The sequence below is a fragment of the Triticum dicoccoides genome, chromosome 2B (genome assembly GCF_002162155.2).
Source record: "Triticum dicoccoides isolate Atlit2015 ecotype Zavitan chromosome 2B, WEW_v2.0, whole genome shotgun sequence".
In the NCBI taxonomy this organism is placed as follows: domain Eukaryota; kingdom Viridiplantae; phylum Streptophyta; class Magnoliopsida; order Poales; family Poaceae; genus Triticum; species Triticum dicoccoides.
This window is the reverse complement of record NC_041383.1, coordinates 536878561-536901119: the sequence shown is the minus strand read 5'-3', so window position 1 is coordinate 536901119 and position 22559 is coordinate 536878561. Positions and strand designations below refer to the sequence as shown.

Sequence of the window (22559 nt, the reverse complement as noted above, 5' to 3'; positions counted from 1 at the left end):
CAATTGCGAAGCATCAATTTCATTCTTTCCCAAGATTGGGCAACATGCTCATGATCAAGTTGTTTAAAATTCATGATATCGTTCCTAAGAGTGATAATCTTAGCTGGAGGAAAATAATTAGAGATAAAAGCATATTTGCACTTGTTCCAAGAATCAATACTATTTTTAGGCAAAGACGAAAACCAAACTTTAGCACGATCTCTAAGTGAAAACGGAAATAACTTCAATTTGACAATATTGTTATCCGTATCTTTCTTGTTTGCATATCACACAAATCAACAAAGTTGTTTAGATGAGTAGCGGCATCTTCACTAGGAAGGCCCGTGAATTGATCTTTCATAACAAGATTCAGCAAAGAAGTATTGATTTCACAAGACTCAACATCATTAAGAGGAGCAATCGGAGTACTAAGGAAATCATTATTATTGGTATTCGAGAAATCACACAATTTGGTATTATCTTGCCCAATGGCAACAAGTAATCCAACACACAAGCAAACAGAAAAAGGCAAGCGAAAAGAGAGAGGAGGAGATTGGGAAAGAGAGGGTGAATAAAACGGCAAGGGTGAAGTGGGGGAGAGGAAACGAGAGGCAAATGGCAAATAATGTAAATGCGAGGGAGATGGGTTTGTGATGGGTACTTGGTATGTCTTGACTTGAGCGAAGACCTCCCCGGCAACGGCACCAGAAATCCTTCTTGCTACGTCTTGAGCTTGCGTTGGTTTTCCTTGAAGAGGAAAGGGTGATGCAGCAATAGTAGCGTAAGTATTTCCCTTAGTTTTTGAGAACCAAGGTATCAATCCAGTAGGAGGCTCCTCAAAAGTCACACGCACCTACACAAACAAACAAAGAACTCGCAACCAACTCAATAAAGGGGTTGTCAATCCCTTCACGGCCACTTGCGAAAGTGAGATCTAATAAAGATAGTAAGATAAGATAAATATATTTTTGGTATTTTATAATATAGATGCAAAAAGTAAAGATGCAAATAAAATTAGATTGGAAGCAAATATGGTAAGAGATAGACCCGGGGCCCATAGGTTTCACTAGTGGCTTCTCTCAAGATAGCATAGGTATTACGGTGGGTGAACAAATTAATGTCGAGCAATTGATAGGAAAGCGGATAATTATGAGATTATTTAGGCATGATCATGTATATAGGCATCACGTCCGTGACAAGTAGACCGACTCCTGCCTGCATCTACTACTATTACTCCACACATCGACCGACTCCTGCCTGCATCTAGAGTATTAAGTTCATAAGAACAGAGTAACGCTTTGAGCAAGATGACATGATGTAGAGGGATAAACTCAAGCAATATGATATAAACCCCATCTTGTTATCCTCGATGGCAACAATACAATACGTGCCTTGCAACCCTTTCTGTCACTGGGTAAGGACACCGCAAGATTGAACCCAAAGCTAAGCACTTATCCCATGGCAAGAAAGATCAATCTAGTAGGCCAAACCAAACTGATAATTCGAAGAGACTTGCAAAGATAACTCAATCATACATAAAAGAATTCAGAGAAGATTCAAATATTATTCATAGATAAACTTGATCATAAACCCACAATTCAACGGATCTCGACAAACACACCGCAAAAAGAGTTTACATCGAATAGATCTCCACAAGAGAGGGGGAGAACATTGTATTGAGATCCAAAAAGAGAGAAGAAGCCATCTAGCTAATAACTATGGACCCGTAGGTCTGTGGTAAACTACTCACAACTCATCGGAGGGGCAAGGATGTTGATGTAGAAGCCCTCCATGGTCGATTCCCCCTCCGATAGAACACCGGCGAAGGCTCCAAGATGGGATCTCGCGGACACAGAAGGTTATGGTGGTGGAAATTGTGTTTCGTTGGCTCCCTGGATGTTTTCGGGGTAGGCTTATATAGGAGGAAGAAGTACGTCAGTGGACGGCCGAGGGGCCCACGAGACAGGGGGCGCGCCCTCCTATCTCGTGGAGTCCTTGGCTGCTTCTTGACTTGCACTCCAAGTCCTCTGGATCACTTTCGTTCCAAAAATCACGTTCCTGAAGGTTTCATTCTGTTTGGACTGCGTTTGATATTCCTTTTCTTCAAAATACTGAAATAGGCAAAAAACAGCAATACGGGCTGGGCCTCCGGTTAGTAGGTTAGTCCCAAAAATGATATAAATGTGTAAAATAGAGCCCATAAACGTCCAAAAAGGGTAATATAATAGCATGGAACAATAAAAATTTATAGATACGTTGGAGACGTATCATAGCTCATCAGCGACTGGCTTCAGTTGGGCTTCTACGTCTTGTGCATGTTTTAGCAAGTTTGTTTTCTCTATTTCAAAGGTGGCTCTCTCCATAGCAAAATCGGCCTGAAGCTTCTCAGTCTCCCTCACGGCAAATTGAAATTTTGTTTCTACTCTCACAGTCTCAGCTTCTTGATGTTTGATCTTTTTGGCCAAGTCACCAAGTTTTATGTCCTTTAGAGAAAAAGTTTCCTATGGAAAAGGGTCAGATATGATAGATCAGGATTCATATATAATAATACAAGTCCCAAGAACATTGCGAGCAATATCCTTGGCACTTGGGAGCTAATGTAGGTCATTTTTCGCCCTATGACCCGGTTTAAATTTTTAGTTTAAGCCGTCCCTTGAGGGCTACATATTTGGATTTCTTAAACTTGAGTCCTAACTCAAATTGGCAGTTTAAGCCGGCCCCTGGGGGCTGTGAGATCAGATTTTAAATGAGTAACTTGAGCAGGAAACTACAGTATGCAATTCAATTCTAAGTCTACATCATACTCCAGTTGTCTTATACTCTAGACTTGGCGGCTACATAGATACATATGAAGTGGGGTCAATAGTCATACCTCATAGTGCTCCCTCATAAGGTTGACTAGGCCAGCTTCCAGCTCACGGCCAGTATGGAGGCGGTTCAAATAGTCGGAGTAGATATCACCAGCGCCAAGGGCAGCATAGCTCTCCAAGTCCAGCTTTAGTATTCCTCCTGTTGGCGGCTCTTCTTTAGCGTTGTGCTTGACCAAAATTGTGGGTTCCCTGGTTCTGTGTAACCAGTGCCAGTAAACAAAACATCCTCAGCCTTATCAAGAGCAACTTCTTCAACGAGCTTGGTAGGGCTTGGCGGCTTAGGACTTGACGGGTCAACACCCATAGGATCCACAGTGGTGTCATGAGCTTCTGGTGGCGGGTCACTAGCAGCATCTTTGGGGTTCTCGATTGAAGCTTCTGAGATTGGTGCCTGTTTCTCTGGATCATTGACCTTGGGGTCTTCCGATGGCCCGCCTGTCTTTAACTTCTTGCCTGCTGTCGGTGTCAAAACCGGTGGATCTCGGGTAGGGGGTCCCGAACGGTGCGTCTAGGCAGATGGTAACAGGAGACAATGGACATGATGTTTTTACCCAGGTTCGGGCCCTCTCGATGGAGGTAAAACCCTACTCCTGCTTGATTGATATTGATGATATGGGTAGTACAAGAGTGGATCTACCACGAGATCAGAGAGGCTAAACCCTAGAAGCTAGCCTATGGTATGATTGTTGTTCGTCCTACGGACTAAAACCATCCGGTTTATATAGGCACCGAAGAGGGTTAGGGTTACACAGAGTCGGTTACAATGGTAGGAGATCTACATATCCGTATCGCCAAGCTTGCCTTCCACGCCAAGGAAAGTCCCATCCGGACACGGGACGAAGTCTTCAATCTTGTATCTTCATAGTCCAGGAGTCCGGCCAAAGGTGATAGTTCAGCTACCCGGACACCCCCTAATCTGGGACTCCCTCAGTAGCCCCCGAACCAGGCTTCAATGGCGATGAGTCCGGCGCGTAGATTGTCTTCGGCATTGCAAGGCGGGTGTTCTTCTCCAAATCCTGTGTACCTGTTGAATAGCGTCCGGCTTCTTATAAATATTGCGCTCCTCGGCTTCCACGCCCAATAATGGCCATCTTCCACGTGTTGAACGAATGTGAGAAGCCAGGGTATTTTTTACTTTTACCCCCCTAGCTGCGCAAATGAGCTGCCTATAAAAGAGACGAGGATCTAGATCCGAATCACGCCATCCTCCCTTCGCGAGCATTCATCAGAGCGCATCTGACAGAAATCCATTCCATCATGGACAGTCGTCGCGGCTCCTCCTCTCGCCCTCCCAGTCCTCAGCCTGGAGATTGGGAGAGATGCTCCGTCCCGCATAGTGAGCTAGTGGTGCTCCAAACCAAGGGATTTCTTCCCCCAACCTTCATGGTCCCGGTTCGAGCCGGACTCGCCACCTATAAGGGCGGAAAGAAAGCGGAGAGCGTCCCCAGCCCCTCCAAAGGAGAGCGGGTATGTCTTGTCTCTTATTTGATAAGAGGGCTCGGATTTCCAATCCATCCGTTTCTCCGGGGGCTCCTGGAGTTCAACGGCCTCCAGTTGCACAACCTTACGCCTGCCTCCATTTTGCATATTGCGGGCTTCGTGGCCCTTTGCGAGCTGTTTTTGGGCATTGAGGCTCATTTTGCGCTGTGGAAGAAGCTGTTCTGCCTTGTGCCCCGTTCTCAAGAGGGGTCGATATATCAAGTGGGCGGAGCCGAACTATGGCGCATCGCCGGGACCGGATATCTATCCGGAACCCCGAAGAAGGCGTCCGAAGACTGGCCTTCGGCATGGTTTTATATAGAAGATGTCCCCCTGCCGGACCCTATTCGGGTCGGCCTCCCTGAGTTTAATAACGCTCATTAAGTAGACATACCCGTATCTACTTAAGTCATCAGTGAGAGTGAGAACATAACGATATCCTCCGCGAGCCTCAACGATCATTGGACCGCACACATCAGTATGTATGATTTCCAATAAGTTGGTTGCTCACTCCATTGTTCCGGAGAACGGAGTCTTGGTCATCTTGCCCATGAGGCATGGCTCGCATGTGTCAAATGATTCATAATCTAGAGACTCTAAAAGTCCATCAGCATGGAGCTTCTTCATGCGCTTGACACCAATGTGACCAAGGCGGCAATGCCACAAGTATGTGGGACTATCGTTATCAAGTTTGCATCTTTTAGTATTCACACTATGAATATGTGTAACATTACGCTCGAGATTCATTAAGAATAAACCATTCACCAGTGGGGCATGACCATAAAACATATCACTCATATAAATAGAACAACCATTGTTCTCAGATTTAAATGAGTAGCGATATCGAATTAAACGAGATCCTGATACAATGTTCATGCTCAAAGCTGGTACTAAATAACAATTATTGAGGTTCAAAACTAATCTCGTAGGTAAATGTAGAGGTAGCGTGCCGACGGCGATCACATTGACCTTGGAACCATTCCCGACGCGCATCGTCACCTCGTCCTTCGCCAGTCTCCGCTTATTCTGCAGCTCCTGCTTTGAGAGCAACCGCACTGGTATCAAATACCCAGGAGCTACTACGAGCACTGGTAAGGTACACATCAATTACATGTATAACACATATACCTTTGGTTTTGCCGGCCTTCTTGTCCGCTAAGTACTTGGGGCAGTTCCGCTTCCAGTGACCACTTCCCTTGCAATAAAAGCACTCGGTCTCAGGCTTGGGTCCATTGCTTGACTTCTTCCTGGCAACTGGCTTACCAGGCGCGGCAACTTCCTTGCCATCCTTCTTGAAGTTCTTCTTTCCTTTGCCTTTCTTGAACTTAGTGGTTTTATTCACCATCAACACTTGATGTTCCTTTTTGATTTCTACCTCTGCTGATTTCAGCATTGAATATACCTCAGGAATGGTCTTTTCCATCCCCTGCATATTGAAGTTCATCACAAAGCTCTTGTAGCTTGGTGGGAGCGACTGGAGGATTCTGTCAATGACCACGTCATCCAGGAGATTAACTCCCAGCTGAGTCAAGCGGTTGTGCAACCCAGACATCTTGAGTATGTGCTCACTAACAGAACTGTTTTCCTCCATCTTACAGCTAAAGAACTTGTCAGAGACTTCATATCTCGACCCGGGCATGAGCTTGGAAAACCATTTTCATCTCCTCGAACATCTCATATGCTCCGTGTTGCTCAAAACGCTTTTGGAGCCCCAGTTCTAAGCTGTAAAGCATGCCGCACTGAACGAGGGAGTAATCATCAGTACGAGACTGCCAAGCGTTCATAACGTCTTGGTTCTCTGGGATTGGTGCTTCACCTAGTGGCGCTTCTAGGACATAATCTTTCTTGGCAGCTATGAGGATGATCCTCAGGTTCCGGACCCAGTCCGTATAGTTGCTGCCATCATCTTTCAGCTTGGTTTTCTCTAGGAACGCGTTGAAGTTGAGGTGGACATGAGTGTTGGCCATTTGATCTACAAGACATTTTGCAAAGTTTTTAGACTAAGTTCATGATAATTAAGTTCATCTAATCAAATTATTCAATGAACTCCCACTTAGACAGACATCCCTCTAGTCATCTAAGTGAAACATGATCCGAGTCAACTAGGCCGTGTCCGATCATCACGTGAGACGGACTAGCTAACATCGGTGAACATCTTCATGTTGATCGTATCTACTATACGACTCATGCTCGACCTTTCGGTCTTCCGTGTTCCGAGGCCATGTCTGTACATGCTAGGCTCGTCAAGTCAACCTAAGTGTATTGCGTGTGTAAATCTGGCTTACACCTGTTGTATTCGAATGCTAGGATCTATCACACCCGATCATCACATGGTGCTTCGAAACAACGAACCTTCGCAACGGCGCACAGTTAGGGGGAACACTTTTCTTGAAATTATTTCGAGGGATCATCTTATTTAAGCTACCGTCGTTCTAAGCAAATAAGATGTAAAACATGATAAACATCACATGCAATCAAATAGTGACATGATATGGCCAATATCATATTGCTCCTTTGATCTCCATCTTTGGGGCGCCATGATTATCTTCGTCACCGGCATGACACCATGATCTCCATCATCATGATCTCTGTCATTGTGTCTTCATGAAGTTGTCACGCCAACGACTACTTCTGCTTCTATGGCTAACGCGTTTAGCAATAAAGTAAAGTAATTTACATGGCGTTCTTCAATGACACGCATGTCATACAAAAAATAAAGACAACTCCTATGGCTCCTGTCGGTTGTCATACACATCGACATGCAAGTCGTGATTCCTATTACAAGAACATGATCATCTCATACATCACATATATCATTCATCACATCCTTTGGCCATATCACATCACAAAACACTTGCTGCAAAAACAAGTTAGACGTCCTCTAATTGTTGTTGCAGGTTTTTACGTGGCTTCTATAGGTGATCTAGCAAGAACGTTTTCTTACCTACGTCAAAGCCACAAAGTGATTTGTCAACTTCTATTTACCCTTCATAAGGACCCTTTTCATCGAATCCGCTCCAACTAAAGTGGGAGAGACAGACACCCGCTAGCCACCTTATGCAACTAGTGCATGTCAGTCGGTGGAACCTGTCTCACGTAAGCGTACGTGTAAGGTCGGTCCGGGCCGCTTCATCCCACAATACCGCTGAAGCAAAATAAGACTAGTAGTGGCAAGAAAGTTGACAACATCTATGCCCACAACAAATTGTGTTCTACTCGTGCAAAGAGAACTACGCATAGACCTAGCTCATGATGCCACTGTTGGGGAACGTTGCATAAAATAAAAAATTTCCTACGTTCACCAAGATCAATCTAGGAGTTCATCCAGCAACGAGAGAGAGGAGTGCATCTACATACCCTTGTAGATCGCGAGCAGAAGCGTTCAAGAGAACGGGGTTGAGGGAGTCGTACTCGTCGTGATCCAAATCACCGGAGATCCTAGCACCGAACGGGCGGCACCTCCGCGTTCAACACACGTACGGTCAGCGTGACGTCTCCTCCTTCTTGATCTAGCAAGGGGGAAGGAGAGGTTTATGAAGATCCAGCAGCACGACGGCGTGGTGGTGGATGCAGCAGGGATCCGGCAGGGCTTCGCCAAGCGTCTGCGGGAGGGAGAGGTGTAGCAAGGGGGAAGGGAGGCGCCAACTGCAAGGGTGCGGCTGCCCTCCCTCCCCCTCTCTTTATATAGGGTCCCCAGGGGGGGCGCCGGCCCTGGAGATGGGATCTCCAGGGGACGGCGGCCAGGGGGGAGGCTTGCCCCCCAAGGCAAGTGGAGGCGCCCCCCACCCTAGGGTTTCCAACCCTAGGCGCAGGGGGGGCCAAGGGGGGCGCACCATCCCACCAGGGGCTGGTCCCCTCCCCACTTCAGCCCACGGGGCCCTCCGGGATAGGTGGCCCCACCCGGTGGACCCCCGGGACCCTTCCGGTGGTCCCGGTACAATACTGGTGACCCCCGATACTTTCCCGATGGGCGAAACAGCACTTCCTATATATAATTCTTCACCTCCGGACCATTCCGGAACTCCTCGTGACGTCCAGGATCTCATCCGGGACTCCGCACAACTTTCGTGTTACTGCATATTCATATCTCTACAACCCTAGCGTCACCGAACCTTAAGTGTGTAGACCCTATGGGTTCGGGAGACATGCAGACATGACCGAGATGCCTCTCCGGTCAATAACCAACAGCGGGATCTGGATACCCAAGTTGGCTCCCACATACTCCTCGATGACCTCATCGGATGAACCACGATGTTGGGGATTCGATCAATCCCGTATACAATTCCCTTCGTCAATCGGTACGTTACTTGCCCGATACTCGATCGTCGGTATCCCAATACCTCGTTTAGTCTCGTTACCGGTAAGTCACTTTACTCGTACTGTAATGCATGATCCCGTGACCAGACACTTGGTCACATTGAGCTCATTATGATGATGCATTACCGAGTGGGCCCAGAGATACCTCTCCGTCATACGGAGTGACAAATCCCAGTCTCGATTTGTGCCAACCCAACAGACACTTTCGGAGATACCCGTAGTGCACCTTTATAGCCACCCAGTTACGTTGTGACGTTTGGCACACCCAAAGCACTCCTACGGTATCCGGGAGTTGCACAATCTCATGGTCTAAGGAAATGATACTTGACATTTGGAAAAGCTCTAGCGAAACGAACTACACGATCTTTGTGCTATGCTTAGGATTGGGTCTTGTCCATCACATCATTCTCCTAATGATGTGATCCCGTTATCAATGACATCCAATGTCCATAGTCAGGAAACCATGACTATCTGTTGATCAACGAGCTAGTCATCTAGAGGCTTACTAGGGACTTGTTGTGGTCTATGTATTCACACACGTATTACGATTTCCGGATAATACGATTATAGCATGAACAATAGGCAATTATCATGAATAAAAAAATATAATAATAACCATTTTATTATTGCCTCTAGGGCATATTTCCAACAGATGATTTGCCCCGTAAGGCATGATTAGTTAGAAACTTAGCCGGTCACACTGTGTGAGCCGACCGGACTCTGTAAGCCTCCGGGCCTCGACCTGGGTATATAAAGGAGAGACCAGGTGGCGGGTTAACTCAAGAGACAATCAATCGAGAACTAGGTTAAGCGTATCCGCTCCCTTGTAATCGAAACTCAAGCAATACAACTAGAAGCGGGATGTAGGCTTTTACCTCGTTGTGAGGGGCCGAACCTGGGTAAATCCTTTGTGTCCTTTGTCTTGTTCAACCCCTTCGAGTTAAACTACATTGCAATGGCTCCACACCTAAGTCCTTTCACTAGGGCATCTGTCGTGAAAAAACCATGACAGTGAACATCTGTGTGTTGATCATATCTACTATATGACTCAGTTCGACCTTTCGGTCTCCAGTGTTCCAAGACCATGTTTGTACATGCTAGGCTCGTCAAGTTTAATGCAAGTATTCTGCTTGTGTAAAACTGGCTTACACCCGTTGTATGCGAATGTATAGTCTATCACACCCGATCATCACGAGGTGCTTCGAAACGACGAACTTTAGCAATGGTGCATACTCGGGGAGAACACTTTTATCTTGAAATTTAGTGAAGGGATCATCTTATAATGCTACCACCGTTCTAAGAGAAATAAGATGCATAAAGGATAAACATCACATGCAATCAAAATATGTGACATGATATGGCCATCATCATCTTGTGCTTTTGATCTCCATCTCCAAAGCATCATCATAATCTCCATCGTCACCGGTCGACACCTTGATCTTCATCGTTGCATCGGGGTCGTCTAGCCAACTATTCCTTCTACAACTATTGCTAATGCATAGCGATAAAGTAAAGCAATTACATGGCGTTTGCATTTCATACAATAATCATGGGACAACCCAAAGGCTCCTCCCGGTTATCGATATTACAAAACATGATCATCTCATACATCAACGTATATCACATCACGTCTTGACCATATCACGTCACAACATGCCCTGCAAAAACAAGTTAGACGTCCTCTACTTTGTTGTTGCAAGTTTTACGTGGCTGCTATGGGCTTCTAGCAAGAACCGTTCTTACGTACGGCAAAAACCACAACGGTAATTTTATCAAGTTTGTTGTTTTAACCTTCTTCAAGGACCGGGCACAGTCAAATTTGATTCAAAAAAATTTGAACATAAATTTGATTCAACTAAAGTAGGAGAAACATACGCCCGCCAACCACCTTTATGCAAAACTAGTTGCATGTCTGTCAGTGGAACCGGTCTCATGTACGAGGACATGTAAGGTTGGTCCGGGCTGCTTCATCGTACAATACCGCCGAATCAAAATAAGATGTTGGTGGTAAGTAGTATGCGTATCACCACCCATGACTCTTTGTGTTCTACTCGTGCATATCATCTACGCATAGACTTGACTCATGATGACATTGTTGGGAAACGTTGCATGGAAAACAAAAAAAATTCTACGCACACGCAAGATCTATCCATGGAGATGAATAGCAATGAAGGGGAGAGTGTGTCTATGCACCCTCTAGACCGTAAGAGGAAGCGTTTAGTAACGCGGTTGATGTAGTCCAACTTTCATGATCCAACCGATTGAGTACCATAAGTATGACACCTCCACGTTCAGCACATGTTCAGCTCGGTGACGTCCAGGCCTTCTTGATCCAGCAAGACAGCGAGGTAGGATGAGTTCCGGCAGCATGACGGCATGGTGACGGTGATGGTGATGCTATCTCCGCAGGGCTTCGCCTAAGCACTACGAAAATATGACCGAGGATTTAAACGGTGGAGGGGGGCGCCGCACACGGCTAAGAGATTGTTGTCATTATGTGTGGCGCCCCCTCTCACATATATATAGGTGGGGGAGAGGGGAGCAGCCAGGAGGCGCCCCAAGTAGGACCGAATACTACTCGGGCTCCTGCCCTGGCCACGCCCCCATTCCTTATTTGCCGGAGGGAGAAAGGGAAAGGGAGGAGAAGGAAGGAAGGGGAGGCCGAATTTCCCCTTTCCTTTCTCCCACTTGGCCGGCTGCCATAGGGGGCGCCAGCCCCTTGTGGGTTGGTGTGCTCCCCTCTAATGGCCCAATAGGCCCATTACCCTCCCAGGGTTGTCCGATACCCCCTCCCATACTTCGATGACTACCCGGTACACTCCGAAACACTTCCGGTGTCCGAATACCTTCGTCCTATATATCAATCTTTACCTCCGGACCATTCCGGAGCTCCTCATCATGTGCGTGATCTCATCTGGGACTCCGAACAACATTCGGTCACCAAATCATATAACTCATATAACACTATATCGTCAACAAACGTTAAGCGTGCGGACCCTACAGGTTCGAGAACTGTGTAGACATGACCGAGACACCTCTACTGTCAATAACAATAGAGGAACCTGGATGCCCATATTGATTACTACATATTCTACAAAGATCTTTATCGGTCGAATCGTTATGGCAACATACGTAATTCCCTTTGTCTGTCGGTATGTTACTTGCCCGAGATTCGATCGTCCATATCTTCATACCTAGTTCAATCTCGTTACCGGCAAGTCTCTTTGCTCGTTCCGTAACACATCATCTAGTAACTAACTCCTTAATCATTTGCTTGCAAGCTTATGATGTGTACTAGGCCATGATGGCGCGCGTTGCCGCGCCGTCCATTTTTGCTATAGGATACTATGAATTTCCGTAAATATGCTGTCTGAACATGTATTTTAAATTTTCAAGTTATGTATATGTATTGCATATTGTAAGGAACATAACGATTCAATTAATGCTAGCTCTAAAAATAATATAGTATATACATTGACAGAGGTTATTTTTCCAGCAATGTGGAGGATACGAAAGGACCAGAAGCTGTCACTAAATTCCAATATAATGTTCACAACCCTTTATAAAGGACCTAAAAACCCTGAAATTGCACTATGAGTTCATGCATGAATCAATATACTACCTGAGTTTAACGCTGAAAAAAAATCCATCCAGTTAAGTATAAATTCACTTTAAGGTCACACTGAAAAAATAGAAAAATAATCAACAGAACAACCTCTTTATTTAGATGGCAATCCAAGGACTTCACTTTGGAATACAGTTTTGATGATTGTACGTGATACCATCTGAATCATTATGGGGGTTTATGTGTAGTAGGGGAACAAATAAGCCTGTAAAATCAAATTTCTGAAACAGATATTTGTAGAACCAAGTGCTAAGCACTACCAACCGTTGCAATTAATTACAAATTACAACACCATGAGGATGGATTGAACAGCAGAGTTCACTGTAACAGTTAACACGCTGCTCGTGACATCAGATCCCCGTAGGTAGATTACATGGCCTCTGTAAGCTTCACGGTCTTCTCTTTCACCTAAACACATGGGAAGTTGTTTATGATTTAATACTACTAACCAAGAGACCATATACAAACAAGTAATGGGTAACAATTAAGTTTTGAATTTGGAGACGCCCTCCCTCCCCCACAAAGTAAAACGATATACGGGCATGTCCATCTTTTCAAATGCCAACCTGTTCCATCGAGTGTTTGCCCGCCTGCAATTTTCATTTGTTGTAGCAAGAATCCGCAGGGGAGTCTCACACCCATGTATATCCAACGCCCGCATAAGGGTAGTTGTGCCAACATCAGCAGAGTTAATTAATGAGTAACGACTGGTGATGTGCCACTATTTGAACGGTTCAGGGGCCCACCATTTTGATCTGTTATGCTATTACCTGAAATATCTTTTCGGTCAGGATTGAAATATAATCGCGTCAGAAATGCCTTTTAGATCCTTCTGGAAATCCATTGGCCAAATATTGAGAACCCCACCTTTGCAATCAAGTATTTAATTTCTTTGTACAAACGTTAAATTTCCTCGATACTTGCAGAAGAATACCAATAAACTCAAGGAGCGTACATCATAACACATTATGTACAAAGTTGCCAATATCAGTAGTTAGTACTATAACTACTGCTGCTTTATTCGTTCCCTTGTTTTGCATGATGGGCTTATACTTCTGATGAAGAATATGAAGATCACTTACTGCAGACAACAAATCAGAATTAAGAAGAACTCAAAGTGAGGCTAGCGCCAATGCACAAGGATGTTCAAATGACAGAACAAGGACGGATATGTGAGTATCAGTAACGAAAATACCTTCAAAGAGAATACTCTAATCCTCACGGTGTAGCAACAACCTCAGAAAGGCTGTGAAAGAGACTTGTCATCGTCTGGTGTGCGTCAAGCATCAACGCTTTTCGCTTCCTCTGTTGTAGCGGCCTTGAGTCTAGAGCTTTTTAATTTCTTTGCAAGGAAAGTCTGCAAAACAGAGCCTTGTGGTGACAAACCATCCCAAATCCGCCTCCCCATGGTGTTCCGTTGATCAAATCTGAGAGGAAGCAAAAGAAAAAACGGACATGCGCCTCGTGCACCTTATTTCTGCGTGTTCGTCTGCAGGATTGGAACAGCAGCAACGATGGGATCCGGGCGGCGCAAAGCAGTGGTAGAAGGGGTGAATATGTTAGAAGCAGCAGTGTTGTCATGGCAGCGCACTCCCGTGGCCCGCTATGGTTCTGTAACGGAATCACATACCATTCCAGCATGGAGGGATGTCTAGCGAGTAGTGGTGGGTGATGCCGCTCCAGGTGGCAGGGGCGTCCCCGGGCGTACTAAATAAAGGAGGATGAGGGGAATAGGCCGGCGAGTGGCGCACCTCCATTTGTGTTAATGGCAACATTACTCCTGCTTGAACACCGGTGCATCTACGCCGGTATTGATGCCGCATCGTTTCCTTGCTGCCCCTTCAATGTCCCTGAAGAAGCGCAGCGTCGCGATCTCCGCTGATTCTTGTACCACATTGGTTGTGGTAAGTGGGCCGATGTCGCTGCAAATGTATACGTTGGGGTCATGAGCTTGGATGGGCTTCTCGACTTGAGAAGAGGCTGAATTAACGATAAAACTCCATTTTTGTTATGGGAGTAGCAGCCCATGTGGCATGTGGTCCACTTAGCGCTAATTAAGTGCATCTAAGGGCCAAAATCAACCAGAACACGTGATCCAACGGTTAAAAATGTTGATGGCCTGAGAGGGCTAGGAAAGTGCGCAGTTTTAATGTATCTAAATTACCAAGAGGGCCCAGAGATACCTCTCTGATACTCGAAGTGACAAATCCTAATCTTGATCTATGCCAACTCAACAAACACATTCGGAGATACATGTAGATCATCTTTATGACCACCTAGTTATGTTGTGACGTCTGATAGCACATAAGGCATTCCTCCGGTATCCGGGAGTTGCATAATCTCATAGTCGAAGGAATATGTATTTGACATGAAGAAAGCAATAGCAATAAACTGAACGATCAATATGCTAAGCTAACGGATGAGTCTTGTCCATCACATTATTCTTTTAATGATGTGATCCCGTTATCAAATGACAACACATGTCTATGGTTAGGAAACCTTAATCATCTTTGATCAACGAGCTAGTCTAGTAGAGGCTTACTAGAGACACAATATTTGTTTATGTATTCACATATGTATTTAAGTTTTCGATCAATACAATTCTAGCATGAATAATAAACCTTTATCATGAATAAGGACATATAAAATAACAACTTTATTATTGCTTCTAGGCCATATTTCCTTCAGCTCGTATCATTGATAGAGCGCTGAAGACTGTAGATGTCAATGTACATGATGTACGGTATTTCTTCTTGTGCTTCTTCTTGGGGCTGCTCCTATTCTTCGTCGGTGGCGAGTTCTTCTTCATCAACTTGTTTCGGTTCAGGCGCCTCTCGATCAAACGCTGCATCTCCTTCATGTGGCACATAATGCAATTTTTTGTTCTCTATCGAGAAATGGTTAGACAAGGGAGCGGGTAGCAAATACTCCACTCCAGGAATTCGAATGCAATGACGACCACGACTAACCATTAGCATTACTGCACTCGTAAGAAATGGCATTTTAAAGAAAAATTCCAGCGATTCATTTTTTATACAATGTATTCCCATATGTTTAAAAATGTTCATTTTCAAATATACAACGTGTATTTGGAAGAAAAGAATGTTACTGTGCACTAAAAGAGTGTTCAAAACATGTATCTTAGAAAAATGTACACCATGTATTTGAAAAAGGTCCAAAGTGTATCATAAAAATGTTTCACGTGTGCTCCAAAAATGTACGTTGTGTACCGAGAAAAAAAATACATGTGTGAGAAGGAAGAAAACCTATAAAAACCAAAAAATAAAAAAGAAAAGCAAAAAATGAAGAAAACAAGAAAGAAACAAAAGAAAACCAAAGTATAACAAAGAAAGAAAACCCCAAAAACCAATGATAAAACGAAGAAAACCATAGACAAATAAAAAAAGGAAAACCTAAGAAAACCTGTGAATAAACAAATAAAACCATATAGAAAAACAAAAGAAAATGGTAGAAAACCGGACCGGACGTACACGAACCCAGCGCGCAGCGAACGAAACCTTTACTGGCCCGGCCCGCTAGACGTCGCCTACGGGCATGTAAGTCCTGGCCACCCAAGACCAACAGACCAGTCGATCGAGGGTTTTCGCGTTCGCCGCCGCGAAGAGAGAGTGAGAGAGAGAGAGGGAAGAGGAGGAGGAGGAAGCCCCCCGCCGCCGCGACCCCCTCTCCTCCGCCGCAACCTCCTCTCTTCCGCCGCCGCGACCCCCTCTCCTCCGCCGCCGCGACATCCTCTCCGCCGCCGCCGCCGCCGCGACCCCATCCAAGAGTGATCAACAGCGCCATCCCGCTCTTCCAGATCCGCCGCCCTCCATGAGTAATCAACAAGACCGCCCTCCTCGTCACCTAAATGCTGCAGCGCCGTCGTTCACACCCGGACCCCTCCAGCGGCCGGATGCGCGGGCCTTCCAACCCCATCATGCGCAGCCTCAGCATGCGCCCCATCATGCGCAGCCCCAGCATGCGCATGTGCCGGGGATGGTATATCCCTCCGGGAACAACTACGGCAACCCGTACGGGCACAATGCGTACGGCGCCTACTTCCAGCAGCAGCAGCAGCAGCAGACACACCCAAGATACAACAGAAGATACTTACACTTTGGTAATTTATCAGATCCACCACCGATGTCGCCTACCCAGCAGCAGCAGCACTTGTTCTCGTCCGACTCAGTGGAATCAGCAGCAGCAGCAGCAGCAGCAAAAGAAACTGCTTCGGGTACATCATTGAATCAGCAAGAGCAGCCTCTGAAGCAGCCCCCATCGGGCTCACCAGCAGCAGCAGTCTCCCAGCAATCTGGCCAACCTCTGCTAGGTTTACCAACAGCAGCAGCAACATCACTAACATCAAGCTCACAACACGTTGATCAGGCCTACTCAGTACCACCACAACCACCACCAGCAGGAGATCTGGTGTCATCATCCAAGGAGGGGTAGCAAGTTCCTGAGCTTAATGACAAATACATAATTGAGATGAACCTGCCGAAACATGTGGAGGAGACAAATCTCTGTTTCATGTTTAGCAAAGACCCTAAGCATGTTCTGAAGCAGGGTAAAAGAGGTAAAGTGGAGTTTCCCAGTCGGAAGGATGCAGACGAGGCAAGAGCAAAATGGGCCATTAAAGAGAAGTACTCCCAGAGGGATCCTAAAGACCGCGCTAAGAACTTTGCAACATTTCCTTATGGCCAGATGCATCCCATTGAAGGTTCCATAGGCCCTAAGCCAGTGAAAGTCAATACTCGAGTCATCAAGGTGAATAAACCAAAGCCAGTACATGATTCAGAGGACTTTAGGGCAATGGTAAAAGACATATATAGCTGGTGTCACATTGATAAGTACTCAAAGGAATGCGATGAGAATGAGCTAGTAAGACCATTTAACTTCAATGCAGCTGCAGTCCGTGGGTCCACCAGTCCCGACATAACACTCTGTGAGGAGGGGGCTATTGGAAACCATGTTTTCTTTAACATATTACTGCATGCATTCGCGGCACATCTCACCGGAAGAACGTGGCAAGGAAAGTTCAGCAAGAAGCATCTGCAGATATCAAGAAACCAACTCATGTGTGCAATCTTGATGAGAACTGTTCCGCTAACTTGCGAGGAAGAGATCCTTAATGATATCTTAAGGATCATCTCATTGCTGGAACCATTGTATACAATAAACGACTGCCTCCCGCCACACTATGCTGAGATGCTCTCCATCTTGAAGAAGCCACCAAGGCGAAGGAATCCAAGTGTATTCAATGGAAAAGAATTGGTTAAGTTCCAAGAGAGGGTTTTGAAGAGGCCAGCGTTCTCTAATCCTGAAGGGAGGTCCCACGTTGTTCAAGAGTTTTATACAAACTCCCTGGAATTTGTTGACGCTCAGTGGACAACCTTTGACGATTCCGCACCAGTGCACCTAGAGGATTGGAGGCACATCCCCAAAGTTGATAAACGTCTACTTAAAGTCTTGAAAGAGTCATGGCATGGAGGCCAAAACTGCAGGCAAATTTGGAAAGCAGTCCCTATACATGCGCCACTCCATGGTGCATTTACCTGATGACAAGGAGCGCAATTATAGGGAGAGATTACTTGCTGCACAGAATTTGTTGGCCAGTGCACGGGGAGATGTCTCTCCGCACTCTGGAGCTTTGGCGTCGGCAGCAATTCCTGGTAGCTCCTCTCCGGCAGCTCCCCCCCTTCCACGTCCCCAGCATAGCAGCAAGGTATGGCTACCCTCTACTCCCCTCCTCTTCCCCCTTCTCACTTCTCCCCACCTTTCTCTCAGTCTCATAAGTTATTATTGCATCAGGCCGAGGAAGATGTCTCTCTCCACTCTGGAGCTTTGGCAGCACCAGCAGCGGTTGCAATCCCTTCCAGCGCCTCCTCTCCGGCAGGCTATCACCGTCCCAAACCAACAAGCAGAGTATGGATATCCTCTACTCCTCTCCTCTTCTACCGTCTCACTTCTCCCCACCTTTCTCTCAGTCTCATAAGTTATTATTGCATCAGGACGAGGAAGATGTCTCTCTCCACTCTGGAGCTTCGGCAGCAGCAGCAGCGGGTGCAATCCCTTCCAGCGCCTCCTCTCCGGCAGGCTATTACCGCCCCAAGCCAACAAGCAGAGTATGGATATCCTCTACTCCTCTCCTCTTCTACCGTCTCACTTCTCCCCCACCTTTCTCTTGGTCTCATAATAAGTTATTATTGCATCAGGACACACTATGGGGTGGAATCCTCCATCAAGTTTTTGATGATAAACCCCCCAGCAGCTCCTCCCCAGGTGCTCCTGCTGAGCCAAAGGTATTTCTTTCGTCCCTGTCCATGAAAATTATGGATTTCATATGAAGAGTTGATCAGTTATGCAATAAGCTTCTATAATATTTGGTGAACTGAATTTAATCAGATGTATGTCTAACGACGAATGAAATCCAGTACCTGGACCAAGGTCAACAGATTGCAAATTCAGTTTGGTTTAATCACAAACAAGTAGATGGTACAATGATTTTGTTCAAATATTTCATACTGCATTTTACCTTAAGCACTTGGCCGCACAGCAACCCCATGTGTGCAAACTGGCCACATTCACAATCGAACTCCTCTCCCCCTTCTAGCACAGTGACTTTGTATGTTGTTCGACACCACTTCTCTCTCCGGGCTGCATCAGTATGTATTGCAACATATGCTATTATGTTTTCCCTTTCTCCAGCTCCTCCATTTGGTATGCACCACACTCGTATAGTATATGCCTGAACTGCTCGAACATAGCTGTCGTGTATATCTTAGCATCATGCCTTTCAGTGGCCATATTTGCTCGCATCAGCGGTCTCCCCTGCAGAAGCAAACAGCTCAATACATTAGTCATACCACTCATACTACAGTTGCACTTGCTAACATTCTATATGGGGTGGGGGGTTGCTGGGTGCCTTACAATTGTTGTCAGCTTTTCCTCATAATTTTCTTCAGACTTCCGGCCAAAGATTAAACTCATGTACTTCCTCACAAACATGTGCATTGGACAACCCAGGGCACATAATTCTTAAGCATGTGGTTTGCACTTTCACTCTGCTGTGTTCTACTCATTTTTGCACAAAACACACCTGCAACAGTTGGGTCTTTGGAGCGCTTTCACTCCGCTGTGTCCTTGGAGCGCAACAATTGTATGAGCGCAGGGCATTCATCTGCAAGATTGAGTGTTCTCAACCATAGGCTTCCCCTGCAAGCAAACAAAACATATTCAGCTAGCTACCTTATTCTTTTCTGGAAATACCACTCTTTATTCAAATGCTCAGATAGCTGCCGTACCGCACATCCACACACAATCTCTTGCATGCACTTGGTCCGATTCACATTCAACCTGCTCTTCCCATACCTGATCCCAAATCCTTTTTCCCACAAATATAAATTGTAAAAATCATACGCCTCACCAAGCGTGTCGAAGCTTGTGCCTTTTTTCGGAACAATGACAATTTCTCCTGGATGCTCTGCAAATTACCTGACTGATTTCTCCAAGGCTGTAACCCTGTTAGGGGAAGGAGCTCTGCCTACCGCATCAGAGCTCATGTGCACTCTGTAACCGAAGGCAAATTATGTGCACAGAATTAGTTGCTTCCTCAATTCGGTCGTCTGATATATTAATGTTCGTCTACATTCAGTGCTACATATTTGCATGCCTAATCCAGATAAAAATAAGCAATTCAGTTAAATTGAACCTGTAAGACAGATAATTTAAACTAAACACTACATTTGAGGTAGCCATTTCCTTCACCTTGAGCTTTGTGTCCACAATCAATATTATTAGTCCACAATAGTCATACCTTTGCGTCCACCCTGGAGTTTTTGGATCCAACTGCTCTATCGAGTGCTCTGAACCTTGAGCTTTGTCTGTGATCGTTGGCTCTGCAACGGCGCCATCCACGCAGACTTGGCCGTCTGTGCTTGAGGCCTCGGGGCGGGCAGCTCTAGCTCCGCCGACACCATTACCGGGTAGTGAACAGCCTCCATGCCGTTGTTGTTCTCGTTAACTTCCTCTAGCAGTGTTCTGGTTCATCACAAAATGTACAGTCAGACAAAAAACTACAGGATTTCCTCCACCTCTAATCCAAATCCGTGCACACAAATGGAGTAGATCGACGAGACTTAACCTGTTTATTGGCTGCATCAAGAACTCCGTGGTTCCCTGAAGGTCTTGGGACTCGATGAATCGCTCAGTTGTCTTCTGCCGCGGAGATTTCTGCACTAGTTCGCCGGCTGGGAGAAGACTGGACCAACCTCGGTAGGTAGGGGACAACCCAGCGCAGCGCCAACCAACTGCATTTACTCCTTCCACCGCCGACGCTGCCGGAAAGCACTGGATCTGGGCCACGGATCAGCACGCCGGAGACAGACCGAGCCACGGCTCCCCCACTATCCTTCCAAGGCGTGAAACGTCCGTGCAAACCAGGGCCCATCTGCCAGATGCGTATAGCCGCGTAGTTTATGAGGTACAGCGTTTGCATCAATAGAGAACCTTTTCCTCTGTATGAATCTATATTATTCCATTCCAATTTCTTCCCGAAATTTCCCAAGAAAATTTATCTGTCCCACCCAGACCCGCTGCCTGACACACTGAATCGTTTCACCGAATCGCGATGCTGTTCTGGACGTACCTGATTCCAGGAGGCTGTGAGCCCGAGCTCACATACTCCGCGTTGATATATTCTATTTTGGCACACTTTAGAATATTGCGCTGGTTGAAGCTTCATCTTTACATGCTACTCCCTCCATCCCAAAATAAGTGTCTCAAGTTTAGTACTACCTCCATCCCAAAATAAGTGACTCAACTTTGTATTAACTTTACTGCCTGTTCGGAAGCCCTCCGGACTCGTAACTCCGCTCCGCGTGTGGAGCTGGGTTCGAGCCGCTCCCTACAATTGTGCTGGCGCTCCCTCCACTCCGGGAGCTGCAGTTGGGGAGCGGAGGGGATCCGAACAGGGCCTTAGTACAAAGTTGAGTCACTTATTTTAGGACGGAGGAAATACAACTTTGTACTAAAATTGTTACAAAGTCGAGACACTTATTTTGGGACGGAGAGAGTTAAATCTTACCCCTGTTTGTGAGAAATATATAAGTTTTTTTGCACACTACTTAATGGTTAAAACTAAACACAAAAAATCTGTATACACAAACAGGTTCATTCGTGATCAACCTTGAGTGGCAATAGATAATGATTTGGAGATTTCTAATCTTGTAACTATGCATTACAGGTTTCGTTCACGTTACGGGAGAGGGATATGATGGGATGCTACTATTTTAGGGATTTCATGGAAACTTTTGTGGACATGATGTATGAACAAAAAGACAAACAGCCGTGGCTAGGGGAAATTCTCAAGTCGTACGAGAGATCTTTGCCAACGCACGGGTTCATTCCTCACGAGAGCATACCTGACGGGTATATGCTTGAAGAAGGTGATGAAGATGAGGAAGAAAGCTAGACTGGGAAAGTACTTTGATTCACATCATTCCATCTAATGAGTTGACACGTGCATGTGTTATCCTTTATTTGCAGAAAAATCGTGATATCCTCTTGATTCTGACCCTTTATCTCAAACATGTTAGACAATTTTGTAACGCCAGATTTGATCCATTTTCTGGAGTGAGCTATTAATTGTGTTGTCACACCATATTTTGGTTTATAACTAGCAAAAGAGCCCGTGCGTTGCAACGGAAGAAAAAAAATAACACACACTCTTAATCCAATAACCATAATATGTTCATGCCCTTTATTTTAGCGAGGCATCATTTTTGTGTTGCCGCTTATCCTCCTTCTCATCTTCAGTGGCCTCAGTGTTCACGCAAACCAAAGTGTGTTTGAATGCTGTTTTTTCCCTGCCAGTTTGTTCAGAGGTGCTCATGTGTGGTTATCGATGTTTTCTTTCGTCTCTTTATGATTTTAGTGGTTGTTTATTTGCAATCCAGATCGTCGCGGTACGAAAGAAAAACGGACGTGCCCTATAGGTTACAAGTTTGCTTTTAAAATAATATTCTAAAATATTTAATAGCTAAAAATAACATCATATTCAAATTCTACATATTTTTCTATTCAAATTACATATATAACATGTTAAAATCAGAATTACGGTTTAATAGATATGGATAATTAAGAAAAATATTTGTTTGACTTAAATATCTTTCAAAATAATATTTAAAAAATATTTAACAAACAAAATAACATCATATTCAGATTCTACACATTTTTCTAATCAATTTTCATATATAACATGTTAAAATCGGAGTTACAGTTTAAAAGAT

The 22559-nt window shown here is 45.3% G+C and overlaps 1 protein-coding gene across 1 annotated transcript; it reads left to right on the top strand.

Annotated features, from left to right (window-relative positions):
- Positions 1-16052: 16052 nt before the first annotated feature.
- Positions 16053-21931, top strand: LOC119367973 (translation initiation factor IF-2-like). The gene is made up of 5 exons (XM_037633344.1): positions 16053-17995; positions 18082-18195; positions 18282-18395; positions 18486-18572; positions 21515-21931. The coding sequence occupies exons 1-5, from the start codon at positions 17756-17758 to the stop codon at positions 21740-21742; spliced, it is 783 nt and encodes a 260-aa protein (XP_037489241.1). The 5' UTR covers positions 16053-17755; the 3' UTR covers positions 21743-21931.
- Positions 21932-22559: the final 628 nt, after the last annotated feature.